Source organism: Pristis pectinata, chromosome 12 (genome assembly GCF_009764475.1).
Source record: "Pristis pectinata isolate sPriPec2 chromosome 12, sPriPec2.1.pri, whole genome shotgun sequence".
Classification (NCBI taxonomy): domain Eukaryota; kingdom Metazoa; phylum Chordata; class Chondrichthyes; order Rhinopristiformes; family Pristidae; genus Pristis; species Pristis pectinata.
The window spans coordinates 29,889,443-29,914,783 of NC_067416.1; the positions used below are offsets into that span (position 1 = coordinate 29,889,443).

The following is a 25,341-nucleotide window of genomic DNA, read 5'->3' on the forward strand; positions in this document are numbered from 1 at the left end:
TTATGTATCATGAACCAGAGATGCTATGTAGATCCATACTGATAATACGTTGTTGGGGTATGGATAAATATACACCGCAACAGCAAACTCAACATTGGGGATATCTGTTTTATGAATACCAGTACTGTAGACTTTATCAAGTATTGTCTCCAACTTTGAATAGCACATTTGTATAGGAAATCCTGAAACCTGTGGAGATAAAAAAAAATTGCATTTGTCTGAATTACATGCTTCATAAATCAAAGTATATTTTCCAAACAAAAGATTGAATAATCCAAAATATGCTGTATCTGATGCTGGTATACATACAATTACATGGAAATTACAGTGCAGGAAAATGCCATACAGGCCAAGTTGGCAACCTTTATGTTCTATGTGAGTCTCTGCCAGCCTTTTTCATTTAACCCTTTTCCCTTCCCCTTCACATAAAGCTTTTCCTTAATTACAACTATGCTTTTCATCATTGTTATTATGGAAGCCAGTTCCACATTCTAACAATTATCTGGATAAATTTCATTCTCTTGAAATTTTTCCTTGATTAATTCTTGTTTTTCCTATATCCATGAACCCATGTTTTCACTGCCCCTCCATGAAAATGCTTTTTCTTTTACATTGACCCTCTTAAATTCCTCCATAATTTTAAAGACAAAAATAAATGAAGTTCCCTCAGAGCTAAGGGGTCCTAGGCACCTAGACACTGAATTTGGAAGTGTCACAGTCACTCCCAGCCCGGTTGATCCTGAAAAGTCCTCTGGGGACAGAGGGTTAGACTGAGAGAGCTGTCCCACAGGCAGGTCAAATAACAGCCTGACCTAGTCAGGCTTACAGAATCATGCCTTACAATGTGTCAGATTCTTCAACCATAATCCCCGAGTATTCTTTGTCCCACTGGCAGTAAGAGCCAGCAGAATGATAACACAGGGATGAGAGAACAGCCGTGGGAGTCCTTAGCGCTGGATCCAGGCCCCGTGGCATAAGGTAGGACATGGACACAGCAACATCCTGCTGAGTACCACCTGCCATACTCCCTCAACTGATGAATCAGTCTTCCTCCATGTTCAAAATTTAGAAGAAGTACTTAAGTACCGAAAATAGCAAGAGCACAGAATGTACTCTTGCTGGGAGTCCTTTAATGTCAATCACCAAGAGTGGCTTACTTGCACTGTCACTGTCTGAGCTAGCTATGTGCTGAAGCGCATACTTGCCAGACTGGGTCTGCAGCTGGTAGTCAGTGATAAACTTACTTACAAAGGATAAACTTACTTGCCCTCCTCCTCACCAATGTATTTGTGGTAGATCATCTGCCCTTGGCAGCTTTGATAGTAGTCCTTGTAAAGTCTCATTTTCACACAGAAGACTGTATGGGATTGTGAGTACCGAGGAGGATGTTAAAAAGCTTCAAAGGAATATGGTCAAACTGAGTGAGTGAATGAGACCATGGCAGATGGAATATAATGGGGAAAATGTGAGGTCATCCTCTTTGGTGCAAAAAAACAGAAAAGCAACATATTTGTTAAAGAGCGAAAGACAGGATAACGTTGATGTTCCAAGGGTCCTTGCTGTGCTTTTATGCAAGTCACTGAAGACCTACAGGCATGTGCATCTGGGGAGCAAATGGCATTTTAGCCTTTAACTGCAGGAGGATTTGATTAGCAGTAAAGAAGCCAACTTAATCAAAGACCCCATCCACTCCGGACATTCTCTCTTCTTCCCCCTCCCATCAGGCAGAAGATACAAAAGCCCAAAAGCACGTACCACCAGGTTCAAGAACAGCTTCTATTTTGCTGTTATAAAACTATTGAACGGTTCGCTAGTACAGTAAGATGGACTCTTGACAATCTCACAATCTACCTCGTTATGACCTTGCACCTTATTGTCTACCTGCACTGTACTTTGTCTGTAACTGTAATAGTTTATTCTGCATTCTGTTATTGTTTTATTTTGTACTACCTCAATGCATTTTTGTAATGAAATGATCTGTTTGGAGGGTATGCAAGACACGTTTCTCACTGTACCTCAGCACACGTGACAATAATAAACCAATTTACAGGAGTACAGAAGTCTTATTGCAAATGTATAGGGCCTTGATGACAACATGGAATAGTGTGCACCTCTGATGTATTTGCCATAAAGGGAGGACCGTGAAAATTCACTGGACAGGTTTGGAGTACAAGAAGAGATTGAGCAGACTGGGACTGAATTCTTTGGCGTTTAGAAGGATGAGGGATGATCTCATCAAAATTTACCAAATGTATGAAGGGCTCGACAATAGAGGGAGGATGATTCCTTAAAGATGTGAAGGGCCCTTTGGCCTATTCCTGCTTTTATTTTTTGTATAGCTTTACCATTGTGCTGAATGGAGCAGAGACAAATCAGATCCAGCAACTCATTATTGGGCATACATAGAAAACAGAAACACCCTACAAAAGATGGAGCTAAGTAACCTCACAACTGAAGGATCAGATCAAAGCTCTGCAGTTCTGCCACAGCTCATCATGAATGGTGGACAATTAAACAGCTAATTGGAGGAGGAGGCTCCAACAAAATCCCATCTCCAACAATGGTAGGCCCCGGCATGTGACTGCAAAGGTAACGAAGAAGCATTTGCAACTATATTCATCAATGTTAAGAAGTACCAAGTGGATGAAATGCCTTGATTTTGTACTGAGATTCCCAATATTATAGAGCCGATCTTCAGCCAATTTGATTCACTCCATGTGATAACAAAAAAATGGCGATAGCACTGCATAAATCAAAGGCCATGGGATCAGGCAATCCCTTGCCTGTAGCACTAAAGATTTCTACTCCAGAACTAGTCATGCCTCTAGCCAAGCTCTTTCAGTACAGTAACAATACTGGCATCTACCTGACAATGTACAAGGTACATACCGTTCAAAATAGTAAGACAAATCCAATTTAGCTAATCGCTGCCCAATCAATATTTTCCCCCTATGCAACAAAATGATGGTAGCTGTCAACAGCATTTGATAACCAACAGCCCCCTCAATGATGTACACTTTTTGGTTTAGCCAGAACCACTCGGCTCCACACCTTGTCACAGACTTGATTCAGAGCTAAATTTCAGAGATAAAGTGAAAGTGACCTAACGGCATGAACATTGAATTATCCCACTTTGAGTAATCCCCCCACTTCCCCACAATCCCCACAACACCCCGCCTCTCCACCATACTCCTCTTCTTCCCTTTCCTAGCCTACCTCTATTTTTCTACCTTTTTTTTCCTTTATCTCCTTACCTTTGACCTATCCCTGGAGGATCTGCTTTTCCCCTCCTCCTCCGCACCTGCCTATCACTATCTCTTACCTGCATCTACCTATCACCACCTTGTGCCCACCCCATCTCCCCTCCTTTGTCCACCTATCACTTCTCTGTTTTTCCCTCCTATATATTGGGCTTCCCCTTTTCCTATCTTCAGTCCTGAGGAAGGGTCCTGACCCCAGATGTTGACTGACTGCTTTTCTCCACGGATGCTGTCTGGCCTGCTGAGTTCCTCCAGCATCATCGTGTTTTTCATCTAGATTCCAGCATCTGCAGTCCTTTGTTTCTCTGAAAGTGACTGCTCCTGACATCCAAAGCATTCAACAAGTACGATATGAAGGATCTCTTGTAAACTGGGTGAATGAGCATCAAGGAAGATGGTTTTAGTTACTGAAGGTCAGTTACCCTAGCCCCAACATCTCATCGAATGAGTCCATAAGAATGGTGTCTAGGCCCAGCAATTTCAGCTGTTTCATCAATAACCTTCCTTCCTTCATGAGGTCAGAAATGGGGATGTGTGCAGATGATTGCATAATCTTTGATTTCATTCCATATCCTCAGAAAAAGAAGCAATCCATGTTTGCACTCAGCATGACTTAGACAACATTCAAAAACAGGGAAGATTAGCACCACACAAGTGCTAGGCAATGACCTTCACCAATAGGAGGGTATAACCATCTAACATTGATAGTCAAATGCATTACCGTGCCTGAGTAACCCACTTAGGAACCACCAAGAACCTAACTGGACCAGCTAAATAAATGCCATGGCTACATGAGCAGATCAGAGTCTGGATATCCCAAGGCAAGTAACTAATCCATCTACAAGGCATAAATCAGGAGTGAGATAGAATACTATCCATTTGCCTGGATTCGCACGACTCCAACAACACTCAAGAAATTGGCACCCTTCTAGAAAATGTATTCTATTTGATTAGCACCACGTTGCCACTCCAATCATTATTCTATTCACTACTGATACACAAAGGATAAAATGTACCATCTACAAAAAGCTCAGCAATCTAGCCTACTCCAATAGCACCTGTCAAATCCATATCTTCTACCACAAAAAAGGATAAATGCAACAAGCTTATGGAAATATCCCCACCTGTAGGATCACCTCATGTCACATACTATTACTATATTGAAAAATATCACCATTTCTTTACCATCACTGTGTCTAAATCATGGATCTCCTAACTTTTCAGCATTTTGGGAGTACTTCCACAAGAAGGAATGCAGTGGTTCTGAAAGGTGGCTTACCATCCATCACCTTGTCAAGGGCAATTATTAATTGGCAGCAAACGCTTGCCTGCTAGTTATGCCCACATCCTGAAAAAATAACAAATAAAAACTTCCCAGACACTTTCACATTCAGAGGTTACAGAATCAGTAACATAAAAAATGTGATACTAGTGTAGTACAAATTGCTGTTAACACTTTGAAACCGAATGGCCAAAAAAGAAAGTTTTAATTTTGCACCCACACATGTTGATATTGGGTAGCTAAAAATGTGAAGTGAATTCATTTCTAATGCTAAAATTATGTATCTTAATAAAGATAAAGTTCATTATGAAATTTGAATGTATACTTTCCAGATTTTAGTACATATATTTTATTGCATCAAAGTTTTGAAAATGTAATATTAAGAATAATTTAATCGGAAAAAAAATGCTTTGTTCTGAAGGGGCATGACAAACCTTGTATTCTTTTAAAAGACTCTCTAAGCCTGCGCTCTGCTCTTCACTTACTGAGCGACCAAGGTTTTGCTCCAGCAGAGGAAGAAAATTTTGAAATACTCCAGTACAGTAACGATTCCACCGAGTGGGGCGCTGGGCTCTCCATTCCATAATTTTATTCTTCAGTGCCCATTCAATTCTAAGTCACAGTGAATAAGCAAAGAGTAAAACACATGACCACTTTCTAAAAGTAACAACCAGAATAATTTGCTATTTTAGCCAACTGTATCTGTTTTTGTGAGAAACAATCAATTGCTTTACAAAAGGACTATAATGTGGTGTAATGGTCTCTGCCTCAATTAGTCTTTCTGGCAAAGCACTTCATGCTCCAACAATTTGTTAAGTAAAGAAAAATGTTATTCTCTTCTTGACAAACTGCAATGCTGGAAATACAAGGCAAAGACAGAAAATGCTATTTCCTGCACCTGCCATATATTTGACCACTCACTCAACTTGTCCAAATCACCTTGAAGCCTCTTTGTGTCTTCCTGACAACTCTCAATCCTACCCAGTTTCTTGTCATAGGCAAACTTAAAAATATTACTTTCTGTGTCCCCATCAAAATTATTGATATATATTTTGAACAGCTGGGGGCCAAGCACAGATCCCTGTTGTAAATGATATTCTGAAAAAGATCCATTTATTCCGACTGTCTATTTCCTGACGACCAATTTTTGATCCATGCCAATATATTATTCCCAACCCCATGTGAGTCATAATGTCATAGCACAAAAACAGTCCTTACAGCCCAACTTGCCCATGCCAACCTGAGCTTGTCCCATTTGCCTCTCTTTGGCAAATATCCTTCTGAACCTTTCCTTACCCATCTACCCATCCAAATGTCTTTTAAACATTGTAATTGTTCCTGCCTCTACCATTTTCTCTGGCAGCTCATTCCACATACCCACCAAGTCTGTGTGAAAAACATTCCCCTTAGATCCCCTTTAAATCTTCCCCCTCTCACTTTAAACCTGTGCCCTCTAGTTTTAGATTCCCCTACCCTGAGAAAAAGAGTGTTGCCATCCACATTATCTATGCCCCTCATAATTTTATAAATCTCTATAAGGTCACCCCTCAGCCTCCTTCGCTCCAGGGAAAACAGTCCCAGCCTATCCAGTCTCTCCTTATAACTCAAGATTTCCAGTCCCAGCAACATCCTTATGAATCTTTTCTGCACCTTTTCTAGTTTAATCACATGCTTCCTATTGTATAGTGACAAGAACTGCACACAATATTCCAAATTCATTCTCACCAACATCTTGTAAGCTGCAACATGACGTTCCAGCTCTTGTATTCAATGCCCTGATCAATGAAGGCAAGTATGTCATACACATTTTTTCACCATCCTGTCTAACTGTGTCACCACTTTCAGGGAACTATGTACTTGTACTCCTATGTTTCTCTGTTCTACTACACTCTCCAGGGCCCTGCCATTCACTATGTATGCCCTGCCCTTGTTTAACTTCCCAAAATGCATCATGTCACACTTGCCTGACTTAAATTCTATCTGCCATTCCTTTGCCACTTTTCCAGTTGATCTAGATCCTGGTGTAACCTCAGCCAATCTTCTTCACTGTCCAGCACACCACCAATCTTGGTGTCGTCCTCAAAGTTACTAATCACGCCACCTACATTCTCGTCCAAATCGCTAATACATATGACAAACAACAGGGGACCCAGCACTGATCCCTGCGGCACACCACTGGTCACAGGCCTCCAATCTGAAAAACAACCCTCCACTACCACTGACTCCTTCCACCAAATCAATTTTGTATCCAGTTCACTTGTTCACCCTAAATCTAACTTTCTGGACCAGCCTATCATGTGGGACCTTGTCAAAAGCCTTGCTAAAGTCCATGTACACAACATCTACCCCCCCTACCCTTGTCACTCCTCTTTATCACATCTTCAAAAAACTCAATCAAATTCGTGACACATGATTTCCTTGCTGACTATCCCTAATCAGTCCTTGCCTTTACAATTGCAGGCAGATCCTGTTTCTCAGAATCCTCTCTAATAACTTTCCCACCACTGATGTTAGGCTCATCAGCCTGTAGTTTCCTGGCTTGCCTTTGCAGCCCTTCTTAAATAAAGACACAACAATAGCCACCCACCAATCATGAGGTACATCACCCCTGGCTAACAAAGATACAAAAATCTCTGCCATGGCCCCAACAACTTCCCTAGCTTCCCATAATGTCCTAGGATACAGTTGGTCAGTCAGGTCCCAGGGATTTATCCACATTTTTGTGCCTCAAGACCGCCAACACCTCTTTTGTAATGTCGATATGTTTCAGGACATCACTGTTCTCTTCCTTGAACTCCCTAGCTTCCATGACCCTCTCCACAGTAAATACAGTTGAGTTTTCATGTAAGTACATGTTTAAATTACGTACACAAACCTCTGATGTGGCATTTTATCAAAGGCCTTCAGAAAACCCAAATACACCACATCCACTGGATCTTCCTTATCAGTGATACAATATTCATTGAGCCACAAATATATTTTTCCAGCCGTGGTAAATCACCATAATCTCCTCTGTGCCCTTCTTGTGGGGGGGGGGGGGGTTCATGCAAGATCTGTATAAAAATTAGTTTGGTCATAACTGAAGGATTATGTAATGTTCTGGTCTCCACATGATGGAAAGAATGTGATAGCACTAATGAGCGTACAGAGATTTATAGAGAAATATAGTTATGCAGAGGTACTGTCTAGGCTGTGGATGTTGTCTTTAGAACAAAGGAGATTGAGGTGGGATTTAATTGATATATATAAAATTATGAGATGCCTATATACAGTAAACCAAAAAAAATATTTCTCTTATTCTAGGGATCGTGGATTGAAGCTAATTGGTAGAAGGATTAGAAGAGGATTTGAGAAAAAATTAATTTCATACAAAGAGTATTGGGGGTCTGGAATTCAATGCCCAAAAAGGTGGTGAAAGCAGAAACCCTCACCACATTAAAAAAGTACCCCAAGGAGCACTCAAAAAGACATAATCTGTAGGGTCATGTGCCAGGACTGGGAAGTGGGATTAAGTTTGTCCATTTTTGGTCGACATGGAGATAATGGGCTGAATATCCACCTTCTGTGCCATAAATTTCAATGTTTTTCTGGTTTTATGAAGTAACCATAAAAACACAAGCTCATCTTGTAAGCTTGAGTGATATGTCCATGTTCATTCACTGACACAAAAGTGTAAACAGTATTTATCAAATAATTTCTTACAAGAACAGACAAGTAAAAGACACTTGGAAGGAGGAAATTGGTAACATATTCATCTACAAATCAGACTTTCTTTACACTGAGCAACACCCATTTCCTCTAACATTCAATCAATTTACATTTCATAATATTACATTTCATTTTCTGACATTTAACAAAAACCTTTAGAAATATTTATAAACTTTCTCTTTATGGACAGTCAGATACAGAGACTTGCAACTTCAAGGTCAGCTGGTGGCAATGTCATCGAGTGAATGTTTTGCAACGGGGTGAAAGTTAAATTTCTAAACAGTACAGTTGGCTCTTACTGGTATGGTTACAAACACAGCACAGCCATTTTCTTTCAGTTGAGCTATACCCACCCATACTGGCTTACTTCCACCTCTGAACCATAGAGATCCATGGGGTCATTGGGAAAGGATGTCAGGGATGTTTCCTCAGATCTCCCCCAAGTTTGGTACGAGGCACCTTCAGTCCTTTAAATTTGAGGTGTGCCTGGTTTCAATGTCCAAAAAATGGGTACCTTTCAGTAACTCCAGTGGGGGAAAGTGGAGGGGCAACTAAAGCATTGTTCCCTCACAATTTCTAAACCCACCGCATACTTTATCTCATTGTAAGAAAAGAGCAATGACTGACACTACAGGATCTGGGAAGTCCTGGGGCAACATGGACCAAAAAGACAGAAATCCGTCATGATGATCTCTATTTTAACTGTAGGGTGGATAGGATGTCCAGGAACTGACAAACCCAGAAACCTGAGAATGTTAATTTGAATAAACGTTTCCAGTGTCTTTGCCAGAATTAATATGTAACCAATGAGGTTAGTATGGGTATTTGCTGGCCAGATAGTTAGTTTTAATAGAAGGGAATGACTGCAAGGGCCTTAGGTTTAGCTCAGTGATTAAAAAAAAATCTTCAAATGGATTATTAGTTTAAAAATATGCTTTTTAAAAAAAGAATTAATGAATTAATTGTTTTATTAAAAGAGATTTGAATTTATTTGGATTCTGTGTTTTAAGTTTTTAGTAAGTTTTTGTATGTCTGGAATCCTTAGAGTGTCTGGCCAAGTGTGAGGGCATGACTTAGCTTATGAAATGCTCTCATTTGAAAAGACCAAGCTATCATCTAAGGCCATTGTAGTCATTCTATTAAAACCAATGGGAGAATATGTCTTCTATCTTTTTAGACCTGATGCGGAATTTTCTGCTGTGTTCATATTGTTAGCATTGGATAACTAGCCCAGGTTCCCACGGAGTTTGGGCCTCAGCATATCTAGACTTCATGCTTGACCAAATGTCGAAGTCTGAGATGAGCTAGAGGTCAGATGCCAGCACATCCGACCTTGTGCTCTGCCCTGGGTTTACCACTGAGTTCAGCAATGGAGAACTAATGTGCTGAACAGAGAGGCCAGTATACATTGCACCTATTCCGTGAGATTTATGCCAGCGATGTCTGACATGCAAATAGAAACCCCATACTTTTGAATGTGGCCAACAGTCCTGTGGGAAATACATGCTGGAGTTATTTTACTTTATGTTTTTTTTATAATTTTAGTTTTTCTTTGTTTTTAAGTTTTAGATTTTTTTATATTTATTTTTTAATTATTTAAATCTATTTCAATACTTTTAAATGTCTCTGACTAAGAGAATAACTTTAAAAAATTCAGAAGGCTTTAACAGAAGCTAGCAGTCAAAGCCGGATGAAAAACACCATGATGCTGAAGGAAGTCACTATGATGCTGTATTACTGCTCCACTGCGAAGTCTCTTCAAGGATGCCCACTTTGAAGAAGTCTTCTTCCTCTTTTTGATGGGAGTGTCATGAGTTTTTGTCCCACTGCTCCCCATAGAACCATAGAACCACAGAACACTACAGCACAGAAAACAGGCCATTCAGCCCTTCTAGTCTGTGCCGAAATGTTATCCCACTAGTTCCATTTACCTGCACCCAGTCCATAACCCTCCAGACACTCCCGTCCATGTACCTATCCAATTTATTCTTAAAACTCAAGAGTGAGCCTGCATTTACTACATCAGATGGCAGACTGTTCCATACTCCCACCACTCTTTGAGTGAAGAAGTTCCCCCTAATGTTCCCCCTAAACCTTTCCCCTTTCACCCTAAAGCCATGTCCTCTCAGGAGATCACAGATCCCCCTCTGTGATCTCCTCTGCTCTCCGTGCTGAGTTCCTCCAGCATCATAGTGATTTTCATCCAGATTCCAGCATCTGCAGTCCTTTGTTTCTCTAGCAGTCAAAAGCTCTCTGGGCACTTCATGGATGGTCCTCAGAACGTGACACCTGAGATCTGCTCATCCAGCCATCCACGTCAGGAAAACTTAAGACTGCAGGGGACAGGCATTATGGGCAAAGAGTCTGGACAACATGCCAATTTCAGAATGATCTAATCCAATATCAGGCAAACACAAATTTAAGCAAAACGTGGAAGAATTAAAACCACATTACCTCCAAACGTACATGCATATATATTTTAATTAGTCATCTTCATATACATAATTAATTAACAGACCAGTCTGTGCCAAAGATAGGTGGAGTCCTTCTTCCGTTGGAGAGGAGCTGCATGGAGAATATTGTCTGAAGACATTGCCAATGTTTGGGGGAGGATGTGAGGGACAAGGATACAGTTGTTAGGAAGAAGGATTGGACACACTGCTGTTGGATGGGAGGGAGGGATCAGAGACACTGCCAGTGTTCGGAGGCTGATGAGGATCAGAAACATTACTTTTGTTGTTGAGGGAAGGAAAGAAAGGAAGGGGCATTGCAGGCTACTGCTTGTGATCAGAAATAAAGGGAGATCCACAAAATATTTAGGATGATGTTGGAGGAAGAAGGTCAGGTTAATTTTTGGGAGGGTGACCATGCCAGTGTATTCTATCAGGACAATCAAGAGCAGGGCTAAGATGCAGATGGAATTGAGGGTGTGGGATCAGCGGCAATGGTAATATCTTGGGGTTGAAAGGCAAAAGTTGGGAGTATAGGTAAGAGAGGAAGGTTCATTGGGTGGATTGTTTTAGTGCAAAAGGTGGGTGACCTGAGGATTCAAGTAAGTATTTTATTTACAAAAAACAGGGGAATGCTGGAAGCACTCAGCAGGTCAGGCAGCATTGATGGAAAGAGAAACCAATTAAATGTTTCAGATCAATGACTCTTCAGTGGGGTATAATGAAGGGCCACTGATCTGTAACGTTGATTCTCTTTCTACAAATGCTGCCTAACCTGCTGACTGTTAACAGCATTTTCTGTTTTTATTTTAGATTTCCAGCATCTTCATTTTTTAAAAAATCTTCACGTCCTTTACTTGCAGACTCCCCAGGCCTCTGCTGTGGGATTATCATCGTGTTCTCCCAGAATGCCCTATGAAGACCCCCCCAACTCCCAGGGCAACATCAGGCAAGTTCCCTGCAATGTTTCAGAAAGAAGTGTTGCATGAGAAATCATAGCGTCACATATGACCCAACAATGAATCGCATTAGAGTTACGTTGGTGGATCATAACTGGAACTGCCCAGTGAAATTTCTTGATCGGCTTGATCTGATCCAGAAATAGTCCCATCTGCAACTTGCCCTCAGTTAAATCAATTTTAATTGCCATAATGTTGAAAAGAGTTCTGCAATTCAATTTCCAGGCAATTGTTTTCTCTTTCTTGGAAATTGAATGACTCATTTCCTGCTTTGAACTCAGTTTACTACAGAGGATTTACTCACTTTTTTTTACTCATTTGCAGCTTATGTACATCACTGAGAAGACCATTCGTGTCCCTTTGTATTTTGCTGTTCCCATCTAGATCGGTTACCGTGCTTTCTAATTTGGCTTAGTCTACAAATATTGATTACAACTCTCTGCTCCTTCATTGAAACCATTAATAAATTTGACAAAAAGCTGTGGCTGCAATACTGATCCCTCAGGGATATCACTTGCCATATTCAACCAAATTAACTATGCACTTTATCCTTACTCTGTCTTCCTTCTTTTCGTGTGAACTTACCAAATTAATTTGGAAGACAATGTAGATAATATCCTTAACAACTCCCTTATTCACCACTCCAGCATCATCGTCAAACAAATAACCAAATTAGTCAGACATTACTCAATGTTCACAAATCAATACTGATTGTAATCAGTTAAGTGTTCAGTAAATCTTGAGAAACAATTTTTAGAATTTTCCCCGAACTGACAATAGTCCGGAAGGCCCACCATTTTAAATAATAGATATGACTTTTTCCAATCCAATAGTATAATTTATGCATCAAGAGATCATCAGAAGAGTATTGTTAAGGCATTTGAAATTTTCTCACTCACTTATTTTATTATTCTGACATGGAAGCAATCAGGCCTTGATTTGCTTTACTTAAGCGTCACTGTTTTCTCCATTAACCCTTTCTTTGATTTATGTAAAATCCATAGTAAAAAATGATAGTAAAAAAGTTCCTACCTGTTCTGTAATTTAACCACCAAGCTTCTTTCAGTGGAATAGTAGATTAACTCTTGTGGCTAGAAAATATTTCTGTATTACATGTTGCAGATTTGTTTAAGTTCTAACTCTTGAAAAAAATTTATTGAATCAAACTATTTAAAATGTTCTATGCACAGCAACAGGAACAAAACATTTTTATTAAAATTAGCTTTAAAACAAACTATTTTATGTTTGGAAATAAATGTTATTTCAAGATCATTGAGGTTAACAGAATCAAATTTCAGGAGTGGATAGCTATGCACAGCCACTGCTACTTAGCATATTTGGTACTTACACAGTCGATAAATTTCTAGTCAAGAATGATTATATGTAACATTCCAAATAAATAATAATAAATTACCTGTACAGAAGACAATGCACGATGCTGGGAACTCCTGAAGAATGGTCGCCAATTATTTTCCTTTGTAATGTCAAAACTTATGCTCATAGGGATGCTATTCTTTTGAATATTAAACCAGATCTATAAGAATATATTTTCAAACTCATTATTGAATTTAATTTTTTTCTCTATTATACAATAATTAAAAGTAACTTATGCAATAATCAAAGCCTTAAGAATACATTTTATCTTGCCTAAATCTTTCAAATTTGTAAAGATAGATTATCTAGTTTTTCCATTGTTAAGTTGTGGGAAAGGAAAGCAATACAAAAGGAGTTTATTAAAGCAGAGAGGGCAAGTGGGATGGCCAATTGATAGTCACAGCAGATGACATCTCCAGGTTACACAATAATGCTTTAAAGGTGAAAAACTAGCCAATGCCAATGCCTGATGCAACCAGATAACTTGAATGGTGAAGAACCAAGTATTTTACTATTTTTTGTGTGGTGTCCTTAATCTTAATTCATGTATTAGTTTGAAATATTTATCAATTATTTAACATGCATATAAAATTTAAAGTATTTTATTTCATTTATCTCCATTTTCTTCTCTTCATGCTGCTTTTTCAAACTGATTTTCTGCCTAGATTTGAGCTCTCCTTAAAATTGTTTGTTTACCCTCCACTTAATTTATTGTTCTGTTTGGCCAACCTGAGTAGTTACTGTATATGACATGTATGTGCACTATTCCCTTATTATTGGATGCAGAGGCAACATGCAGATGAAATTTCCAATGCTTGCAGTTTAACTTGCAAATTATTATAAACATATAGTTGGCATAGATTGCTTATACTCCTTATTTGAATAATCAAGATTTTATTTTCAAGAATACTCACATTTTCTTTATTGATCAGACAATCAGCACTTTGCAATGGACAAAAAGCATTAAATTGCTCGTAGCACTCCCCAGTTTCTGGATTCCAAATCATGGTGTTCATTTTTTCTTGAGTAAGCACATAAGCTGTTGCTCCCTTTAAATAGAACATTTGAGATTATGAGTCAAAGTACCTTTTGAAACTGGATATTCAAAATCTAAAAAAAAAACAAAATGTACAACATGAAAGTATAGATATATTACAGGTAAACAAACACAGAGACAAGAGGTTGAAATTACTGAAACTAAATTTGGAGAAACCCTACTGAAATTGGCACTAATGTTGGGAGTACTTAGCTGCACCAGATTTTAGCTATGGAGCCTAGTTTCTGGAAAGACCAAATAAAGGATTGACATTCACCCTATCATCCTTCTGGTTCATCATCAAATTGGGAAGATATCCCACATTTATCCAATTTCTGGACTAAGGAGAAAGTAAAATAACTTATTACTTTTGAGCATTGGTTACTTCAGTAATGCTGCAGTGTGACAACTGTGAGACATAGCGGAGATTACAACAGTGCCTGGACTGATCCTGAGATTAGGAAATTGAATATACAATGCTGCTGTCTAGGAGTTCTCAATAGAAGTCTAGTTCCCTATAGTTCCTGGGATGACTAAATCTTCTGTAGTGAGTCCTTCAATACCACTTCCCACGGGGTTTTTGATCATGTTTGCATCTTCTTGTATATTTTTGGTCTATTTCCAAGTCTTACAACAACAACTTTAGAACACACTTTGCAACTAATCTCCAATAGCAGAAACGACATTGAAGTTCAGTGGAAACGTTAGTGGTGAAGCAGAGCACATTTTATAACATGCAGGCAGCCACCACAGTATTGTGGAATAAGCTGGCAAAATTTCAAGTGAGAGTATGAGTGACCCATTAAATCGAATGTGCAAAGTAAGAGTGTTATGAAAACCTGGATAAGTCAATGGGTGGCTAGAACAGGAGTACTTAACTTAAATCTAATTGAATTTCAAACAAAGGCTGTAAGTCATCATAACACAACTACTGATATCAATGGGTGAGGATTTTATGCTGTAAAGGTATCATCTACACAAGTGCCAATCACTCCGAGAAGTTCTTGGTTGAATTTGATGTAAGATTACCTGAGAATGGTCATTATTGTATTTGGTGCTGGAAAAAATTGATATTACAATCATTTTATGCTGAAAATAAAAAGAGTTAAACCATGTCCAACCCACTCAAGTAAACTCGGAAATTTTGCAAATCTAAATTATTTATCCCTGTGAAAATTTCTGCTGTAAGCTTTTAGTTTTGCAATGTTGGCAGAACTTCACAATGGGACCAAATGTGCAGAAGTGAGCACAACTACAAAATGTTTGTAACATGTTTAGAGCTAGCAAAAAAAAGACACATTTCTCCCCTTCCTATAAAGTTTGCAAATATTCCAAACATTCTTCACTGACCATCGTGTTGGTATAGGAAATGAAATTGACATCTCATTTGAAATAGGCATTCGAGAATTGCATGTGATGGCTGGATAAAGCTGATTTCCTGGCACTGGTTGTATTGAGAGAAACACTAACCCTAACCAAACATCTAATTGTCCCTTTCTTGGTTTAAGACTTCCCTAATGATCATTCTCACTTTCTTATTGTTTCTCCTGACTACCCTTCCTTTTCTAATCAAACCCACAAAATTGTATCCCTTGTCCTTTGGTACCCTAACTATGCCCAACTATACCCAAAATTCTAAACCTCTTTTCCAATACCTGGGGCTGGCCATGAGTTGACCAGTTCTCACAAATCTCCCTTCAATGAGGCACGAGCCCAATATAATTGGCACCTCAAGTCTCTCTATTCAATTGTGATTAGATTGAATCAAAATTAATTTTGTACCCAAGAAAACTCACTGCAGCTATAGGCTATGGAGGTGTAAAAGTGTTACTGCAGTTGAGAAAGTATAATTTCAGTGACAACTTTATGTAGGTAATTTCCTTTATAAACATATGACAAGAAGAAGCAAGAATGTGCAAACTCCCATTCCCATTACAACCCATATCTGGAATAAAAGCACCTGTGAAAGCTCTCAGATCTGCTGTTTCCAGTATTTTCTGTTCTTATTTCAGATTTTCTTCATCAACAGTTTTTTTTGATGTTCACAACCTATATCACTTTGTCTTTGAACAAGTTATTCAAATTTTACGTCTTCCCCTTACCTTACTCCTATCATCTCTATTGTTTAATCCTCCATCCACACAACTCCTACTTTTCCTAACAATGCCTCAGCTTAATCCTCCAAATTCACTGGAAGGATTAGCAAACTAATGTTACTATCCTTTCCCAGGCCAATAGCTCCAGCATTAAGAACCTAATACTCCTGGTCAGCTACGCTGGCTGGCCATATTGTTTGCATACCCAACATCAGACATCTGAAACGGATACACCACTCCAACCTCTGTTGTGGGAGATTACCAGGCAGACAGCAAAGAGGTTGCATGGTTGTGCTCAAAGCTTCCTTGAAGAAGTGCAGCATCCTCACCGATTCCTGGGAACCTCTAGCCTATGTCTGCTCAAAGCAGGGAAGGAGCATTCAGGACAGTATTGAGAAACTCAAGACTATACATTGTGAGTACACGGAGAAGAAGAAAGATATCTCAGAATCAGAATCAGATTTATTATCACTGAAATATGATGTGAAATTTGTTGGTTTGCAGCAGTAGTACTGTATAAAGACATAAAATTACTATAAATTACAAAAATAAATAAAGTGCAAAAAAAAGGAATAACAAGGTAGTGTTCATGGGTTCATGGAGCATTCAGAAATCTGACAGCGGAGGGGAAGAAGCTTTTTTTGAATCGTTGAGTGTGGGTCTCCAGGCTCCTATACCTCCACCCTGATGGTAGTAACAAGAAGAGGACATGTCCCAGATGGTGAGGGTCCTTAGTGGTGAATGCCACCTTCTTGAGGCATCTTCATGTCCTCGATGGTGGGCAGTGTTGTGCCTTTGATGGAACTGGCTGAGTCTACAACCCTCTGCAGTTTCTTGCTATCCTGTGCATTGGAGCCTCCATACCAGGCTGTGATGCAACCAGTACGAATGCTCTCCACTGCACATCTATAGAAACTTGTAAGAGTCTCCTGATAATTTTACTCCTACATTCACCCATCAGCCCTCATTTCTTAGCCGTTACTTTGAAACCAGTATTGTGTATTTAAAAAATATTTTAAAAACTATGGATTAAATTAGAATTGGAAAGCGATTGTTTGTGTGTCCTGTTACTTCTTTGTCTTCCTAACTGTGACTTTTCACCACCTTAAATATCAGAATTTCCATGTAGTTAGCAAGCACATCGATTGGAAAATGGGCAGCAAATTAAATCATTTAAAAGTTGAACTTACTTCAAGAACTGAGGTTCCTAAGAGGACAAAAGCATTGATCTTCATGTACAAGAAATAGTTACAAAGAAGAACAGCATGATCCTCTTTACCCCCAAGTGTCAGATTAAGAAATTGCTGAAGGAAAATAACATGAATTGAGAGCAATCCTCAAGCAAACTTCATTCATAGATATCACTAGTGCAAATTTAAAACATTTACAATCACATTCTTTGGGATGCTAAGAGACTACATTTGAAAAAAATGTGGTCATGAATGAATTGCAATGATGCTTATCATGACTACATAGGCTTAGAGTCATAAAGTCATGCAGCACGGAAACAGACCCTTTGGCCCAACTCGTCCGTGCCAACTAAGAAGCCCATCTAAGATAGCCCTATTTGCCCATGTTTAACCCATATCCCCCTAAACCTTTCCTATCCATATACCTATCCAAGTGTCTTTTAAATATTGTTATTTTACCTGCCTCAACCACTTCCTCTGGCAGCTTGTTCCATCTTAATATCACCCTCTGTGTAGAAAAAATTGCCCCTCTAGTTCCTATTAAATCTTTTCCCTCTCACCTTAAACCTATTCCCTCTAGTTCTTGATTCCCAGTCCTGGGAAAAAGACTGTGTACATTCACTATATCTATGCCCTTCATGATTTTATAACCACTGTAAGATCTCCCTCATTCTCTACGTTCCAAGGAATAAAGTCCTAGCCTGCCCAACCTCTCCCTATAACACAGTCCTTTTTGTCCTGGTAATGTAAATCTTTTCTGCACTTTTTCCAGCTTAACGGCATTTTCCTACAGCAGGATGGGCAAAACTGAACACAATACTCTTAAGTGTGACCTCAGCAATGACTTGTACAACTGCAACATAAGATCCCTATACTCAGTGCCCCAACTGATGAAGGCCAACATGCCAAAAGTCTTCTCCACCACTTTGTCTACCTGTGACACCACTTTCAGGGAACTATGTATGTGTACTCCTAGTCCCTCTGTTCTACAACACTCCTCAGGGCCCTACCGTTCACTGTGAAAGTCCTACCCTGGTTTGACTTCCCAAAATGCAACACCTTGCACTTATCTGAATTAAACTCCATTTGCCATTCCTTGACCCATTACCCAGCTGATCAAGATCCTGCTGTAATTTTTGATAACTTTCTTCACTGTTAATGGGAAAACTCATTTCCCACTGCTTATATGGGAAAACATCAATGGACTATCACCATTAATCACCTTGCAAACTATTAATAATTATAAAGCTGTGTCAGAAGTGTTAATAATGTCAATAACTATTTTATAGTTCTTCCTCTTAAAATACATCATTATCTCCCGTGTCCTACTTACTTGTGATGTCAACCAAATATTGCAAGCATCTGAAAATCCTAGGTTATCTGGAAGGTATGGAATCAAGGACACAAACCTAGCTACAAGATTCTAAAATGGAAAAAAATGCATTAATTACTTACGTGTTGATTATGTTGTAACTATATAAATGGATAAGATCACCTACTTCAAAAACTACCAAATGATTGGCATGGTTTTGTTAATTTAAGTACTTAATAAATTCTCACAGTAAAGTTCAGCAGGGAAAATAGCAGACAAGAAACCTGAAAGAAATTTCAGTATATTTGAATAACCAAGTTCAACATATCTACATAATTATAATATGGTTTGGTTTGGGCTTTGGCTCAACGGGCTTCGGCAAGACTGGGTAAGAGGCAAGATTTATAGAGAGGGGGTAAGTTATTAGTTTATTTATTTATCTCAGTGGTATATAGCAGTATGCATCTGGGATTGGTCTTACGTTTGGAGTGTCAGATGTGGGGACCCTGGGAGACTACCAGACTCCCCGATAACTACATCTGCACAAAGTGCACCGAGATGCGGCTCCTCAAGGAACGGGTTGAGAGTCTGGAGCAGCAGCTCGATGACCTTCGGCTGATTAGGGACAGTGAGCAGGAAATAGACAGGAGTTATATAGAGTTTGTAGAGAGTACCTCTGTGGCAGTCCCCCTCGAAAATCGGTATCTCATTTTAGATTCCGTTGGAGAGGATGACCTGACAGAGGAAGACCACGGCAACCAGGACCTTGACACCGTGCCTGGTACTGTGGTCCAGCGGGGAAAGAGAAATGCAGTGGTTATTGGGGATTCTATAGTGAGGGGTACGGATGACAGATTCTGCAAAACCGAGAATGAATCTCGGATGGTGTGCTGCCTCCCTGGTGCCAGGGTACGGGATGTCACGAACTGGGTCCAGAATATTCTGAGGGGAGAGGGTGATCAGCCAGAAGTCTTGGTACATAGAGGTACCAATGACATAGGTAGAAAAAGAGAAGAGGTCCTGAAGGAGGAATACAAGGAGTTAGGGAGAAAGTTGAGAAGTAGGACCTCAAGGGTGGTAATTTCAGGATTACTACCTGTGCCACATGCCAATGGTAGAAAGAATAGAAAACTCTGGCAGATGAATGCGTGGCTGAGTGACTGGTGCAGGGGGAAGGGCTTCAGATTTCTGGATCATTGGGACCTTTTTTGGGGGAGGCATGATCTATTCACTAAGGATGGGTTACACCTAAACTCCAAAGGGTCCAATATCCTGGCGGGAATGTTTAATTTAGCTGTTGGGGAGGGTTTAAACTAATCTGGCAGGGGGATGGAAACCAGGATGTTAGGATACAAGATGTTAGGGTAAGGGAGGAAGTTTATAGAAACAAGTCCAAGACAGCGTGCAGTGAGGACGGCAAGAAGGACTGGCAGGTGAGAAGTCAGGATAATTTGCTGAACAATAGAAGTACAACAAATCAGGATGTTAGGATACAGGATGTTAGGATAGATGTTGAGGCATATAGAAACATGTCTAAGATAGTGTGTAATGAGGATGGTAAGAAGGACAGTCAGGTGAAAAGTCAGGATAATTTGCTGAACAATAGAAGTACAACAAAATCAATAGCAGATACTGGACTAAATGTACTATATTTAAATGCACGTAGCATTAGGAATAAAGTAGATGACCTAGTGGCACAACTACAGGTTAATAAATACAACATTGTGACAAGCACCGAGTCATGGGTTTATGACGGATGTAATTGGGAACTGCATGTCCAGGGGTACACAGTGTATAGGAAGGATAGGCGGGTAGGCAGAGGGGGAGGTGTGGCCATGATGGTTAGTAATGATATAAAATCAATAGAAAGGAAGGACATTGGGTCAGAAGAGGTGGAATCCTTATGGGTGGAGCTAAGAAATAGCAAGGGTAAAAGGACAATAGTAGCAGTTATATATATAGGCCCCCTAATAGTAGTTAGGAAGTGGACGATAGGTTGCAGTTTGAAATAGAAAAATTGTGCCAAAGTGACAATGTGAAGATAATTATGGGGGATTTTAACATGAAGGTGGACTGGGAAATCCAGCAAGGCAGTTGATCTCAGGAGAGTGAGTTTGTGGAATGTCTACGGGACAGTTTTTTGGAGCAACTTGTTGATGACCCCACCAGGGGATCGGTTGTTTTGGATTGGGTGCTGTGTAATGAACCAGAGGTGATTAGGGAACTAAAGGTAAAGGAACCATTAGGAAGTAGTGATCACAATATGATTGAGTTCAGTTTCAAATCTGAGAAGGAGAAGCTGATAACTGGTATATCGATATTTCAGTGGAACAAAGGAAATTACAGTGGTATGAGAGAGGAGTTGGCCCAAATTGATTGGAAGAGTAAGCTAGCTGGAGGGACGGCAGAGCAGAAATGGAAGGAATTTCTACAAGTAATAAGGAAAATGCAGGATAGATATATTCCAAGAAAAAAGAAGGTTTTGAATGGAAAAAAGGCACAAATGTGGATAATGAGAGAGGTAAAGGCTAAAATAAAAGCAAAAGGGAGGGCGTACAAGGAAGCAAAAATTAGTGGGAAAACAGAAGACTGGGAAACTTTTAAAAACCTGCAGAAAGAAACTAAGAAGGTCGTTAGGAAAGAAAAGATGAATTATGAAAGGAAGTTGGCGGATAACATTTGAGAGGATACTAAGAGTTTTTTTAAATATATAAGGAGTAAAAGACAGACACGGGTTGACATAGGACCAATTGGTAAGGGTGCGGGAGAGATTATAATGGATGATAAAGAGATGGCAGAAGAACTAAATGAGTATTTTGCATCGGTCTTCACTGTGGAGGACATCAGCAATATACCAGTTAGTCAGGGGTCTCACGGAATGGAACTGAGTTCAGTTAAGATTACTAGAGAGAAGGTGCTAGGAAAACTAAATGGGCTAAAGACTGATAAGTCTCCCGGACCGGATGAGGTGTATCCCTGGGTTCTGAAGGAGGTGGCTTTAGAGGTAGCGGAGGCATTGGTGATAATTTTCCAGGAATCGATAGACTTTGGCATGGTTCCAGAGGACTGGAGGGTCGCAAATGTAGTTCCGCTGTATAAGAAAGGTGGGAGGCAGCATAAAGGAAATTACAGACTTATTAGTCTGACGTCAGTGGTGGGAAAGTTATTGGAATCGATCCTCAAGGATGGGGTTATGGAATACCTAGAGCTGCAAGGCAAGATAGACCCAAGCCAACATGGTTTCGTGAAGGGAAGATCCTGCCTGACCAACCTATTGGAGTTTTTTGAAGAAATGACAGGTAGGGTGGATAAGGGAGAGGCAGTAGATGTTGTGTATTTAGACTTTCAAAAGGCCTTCGACAAAGTGCCGCATAAGAGACTGATTAAAAAGATGAAAGGTCATGGAATTACAGGTAGGAAAACAGAATGGGTGGAGCATTGGCTGGTTGGCAGAAAGCAAAGGGTGGGAATAAAAGGATCGTGTTCTGGCTGGCTACCGGTTACTCGTGGTGTTCCTCAGGGGTTGGTGTTGGGGCCGCTCCTTTTTACCCTGTAAATTAATGATTTGGATGATGGAGTAAATGGTTTTGTGGCTAAGTTTGCGGATGCCACCAAGGTACGTGGAGGAGTAAGAGGTATTGAGGAGACAGGAAGGTTGCAGAGAGACCTAGATTGTTTAGGAGAATGGGCAAGGAAAAGGCAGATGAGATTCAATGTTGAGAAATGTGCAGTTGTACACTTTGGAAACAGAAATAAATGGGCAGATTATTATCTAGAAGGAGAGAAAATTCAAAGTACAGAAGTACAAAGGGACTTGGGGGTACTCATGCAGGATATCCTAAAGGTTAACCACCAGGTCGGATCGGTGGTAAAGAAAGCGAATGCTATGTTAGCATTCATTTCGAGAGGTATAGTGTATAAAAGTAAGGAAATGTTGATGAGGTTCTACGGGGCACTAGTGAGGCCTAATTTGGAATACTGTGCACAGTTTTGGGCCCCATATCTTAGGAAGGATGTACTGATGTTGGAGAGGGTTCAGAGGAGAGTTACGAGGATGATTCCTGGAATGAAAGGGCTTACGTATGATCAGCGTTTGTCAGCTCTTGGACTGTACTCACTGGAGTACAGAAGAATGAAAGGGGACCTCATAGAGACATTTAAAATGTTGAAAGGACTGGACAGAGTAGATGTGGTCAAGCTGTTTCCCTTGGTGGGTGAGTCCAGGACCAGAGGGCACAATCTTAGAATTAGAGGGTACAGGTTTAAAACAGAGATGAGGAGAAATTTCTTTAGCCAGAGGGTGGTGAATTTTTGGAATTCCTTGCCACATACAGTAGTGGAGGCCAGATCATTGGAGGCGTTTAAGGAAGAGATAGATAGATATCTAAATAGTTGGGGTATCAAGGGATATGGGGATAAGGCCAGAAATTGGGGTTAGGTTTTTTTTTGCCCCCCACCCCCAATTTCTCATTTCTTTTTCTTTTTTCCTTTTCTTTGGAGCAGACTCGATAGGCCGAATGGCCTACTTCTGCTCCCTTGTCTTGTGATCTTGTGATCTTGTAATATTACTTTCAGCTTTCATGTCTCCGATGCTCAATAGCAAGCATGGTGTACACCAGTAAAATGGAATGACAGGGTGACTTATAAAGAACAAATTTAAAGATGGCATTTAGGGGAATTGTGTAAAGAGATGGCAAGTCTGAAATGAATACAGGATGATTGAAGGTAAAAATCTAGTTTAACACACCAAGTTGTATTTTGTGGGATGCAGTGGGAAGCTGAAAAGAAATCATCTTCCTTGTCAACAGAAGAAAAAAAAATGTTGTCTTTGCTAAGAAGATGCTGTTGGTGACAGAGATATTGGGGGTGTGCAGGGGTACAGTTAGTTTCATGCAGATTAAGGCCCGCAATTTTGCTTGAATGACTTAACCTTGTCAGGAAATGTGAATGCAGTTGCAGATTCACTTATATTTTATCTTGCATACCTTCCCACTTTCAAGCTATCACATCAAGTGTGCAGTATTCCATCAAATGTCTTGTCACAACCCCAAGTTTGAGGACCACTGTTTGTTTACTTTCTTTGAACTTCCTCATATTCCGATTTATCCAACTATTGGTATCACTTACCCTATGTGATACATGTAGCCTATAATCACTGTCAACAAATATCCTCTGCCTTACAACTATACCTGTCTTCTCATGATGTCCCCATTATAGAACACATTTCTGGTATCAAAGGACATACTTCCAGATATAATTGCAATACTGGCACTTCAGTGGGTACTTTTAAACAACTGGATTTCACCTAATGCTTCACAATTTACAAATGAACATGAGCAGTTACTGGTGGCAGGAACATGTCAGGGGACATACTCCACTTCAAGGTTTGCTCAGCTGTGCACATTGGGTGCAAAACAGAACCATTAAGGGACAGCAGAAAGTATACGATGTAATGAAAAGTTTGTCATAAGGCAATGGTGGAGACAGCCTTGAATACTGGTGTCACAGGTAATTGTGTGATTGTTGCACATGGACAAAGTGGCCACCTTTTTGACACTTCATTCATGACTATTAAACCAATCCATGTGAGCGATGATCACAGTCTTTATATTTTGGCATATACGGTATGCTTTCTTAAGTGAATGACAGATGCCCTTTCCCAGTAAAGCATAAGAGATCATACCAAGCTGCTCCCCAGCAGTGAGATAGAAAAAATGCATTGTTTGCTCACAAGAAGGATGATGGCAAAAGGGAACATTGAAAGTGGACCTCCACATAACATGATGATACATCTCCTGTTGCCACTATAGACCATGCTTTCTATCAGACAAATCCATCCCTGTTCACATGCAAGTGGAACAGTATTTAGTCGAGCTCTCCCTTCTGCTGTTGCAGTCTTTGTCACAAAAAGTAATCTCCTCCCAACTGCCTTAGCTGTGACAGCTTCTCTTTCACTTGACATGATTGCCAACCTTCACCTTTCCAAGGCAATTTGCTCTTTTTGTCACAGTCTCCAATCATCTTCAAGGAACCCCTTGACTGCACCCTCCTGGTTTTCCTTCCTGCCCATTGAGAAGACTGTAATTTTGATTCGTTGCTAAGTAAAAAGATGAAAATGACATTCTTTTTAAGTTCGACAATTCTTTTAAAAAGTTTCCTTGCCCTCCACCATCATTGACAACCTTCTATCTGCCTTTCCTCCCTTATAGACCGTATCACTCCCTTCTCTACAGTACTGTCTCTCAAAACAATGGCACATTCATTTCCACAAAGCCATCATTCTCACAAGTGGATTTTAGCTACATGACATAACATGTAAAACCAGGCTATTTATAAGCCACTGAATGTTATGCTATGATAACAGGGCTACCTACAAATCCATCATAAAGAGATAGTAAATTGCATCCATCCACAGAAGCAAACACTGACACACTGCAGTCACCCACACTTACTTGCATGATCCTGGAATCATGCAGAATGGAAATGATTAGTGGAATCCAAATGCCATAAGAGGAGCCATGAGAATAAGAAATGCCAATAAAAGATCCACCACACTGTTCTAGTTAATAAAATTGGGCTAATTGTAATTTAAATGTGGCATGGCAATTCATTTAGAATAAGGAAGCAAAAAATAAAAGTAATTCAGTAAGCTCAGTGTTCCTTGTACTTTTTGT

The 25,341-nt window shown here is 39.8% G+C and overlaps 1 protein-coding gene across 1 annotated transcript in view; it reads right to left on the reverse strand.

Moving 5' to 3' along the window:
• LOC127576923 (protein CC2D2B-like) overlaps window positions 1-25,341 on the reverse strand; it is a 126,693-nt gene continuing 101,352 nt past the window's right edge. Inside the window, exons 33-39 of the mRNA XM_052027747.1 lie at window positions 18,689-18,778; window positions 17,356-17,469; window positions 13,948-14,082; window positions 13,074-13,193; window positions 12,692-12,750; window positions 4,977-5,154; window positions 1-189 (exon numbers count right to left, since the gene is read on the reverse strand). Of these exons, the coding sequence (XP_051883707.1) occupies window positions 1-189; window positions 4,977-5,154; window positions 12,692-12,750; window positions 13,074-13,193; window positions 13,948-14,082; window positions 17,356-17,469; window positions 18,689-18,778 (885 nt within the window). The remainder of the gene's footprint in view (window positions 190-4,976; window positions 5,155-12,691; window positions 12,751-13,073; window positions 13,194-13,947; window positions 14,083-17,355; window positions 17,470-18,688; window positions 18,779-25,341) is intronic.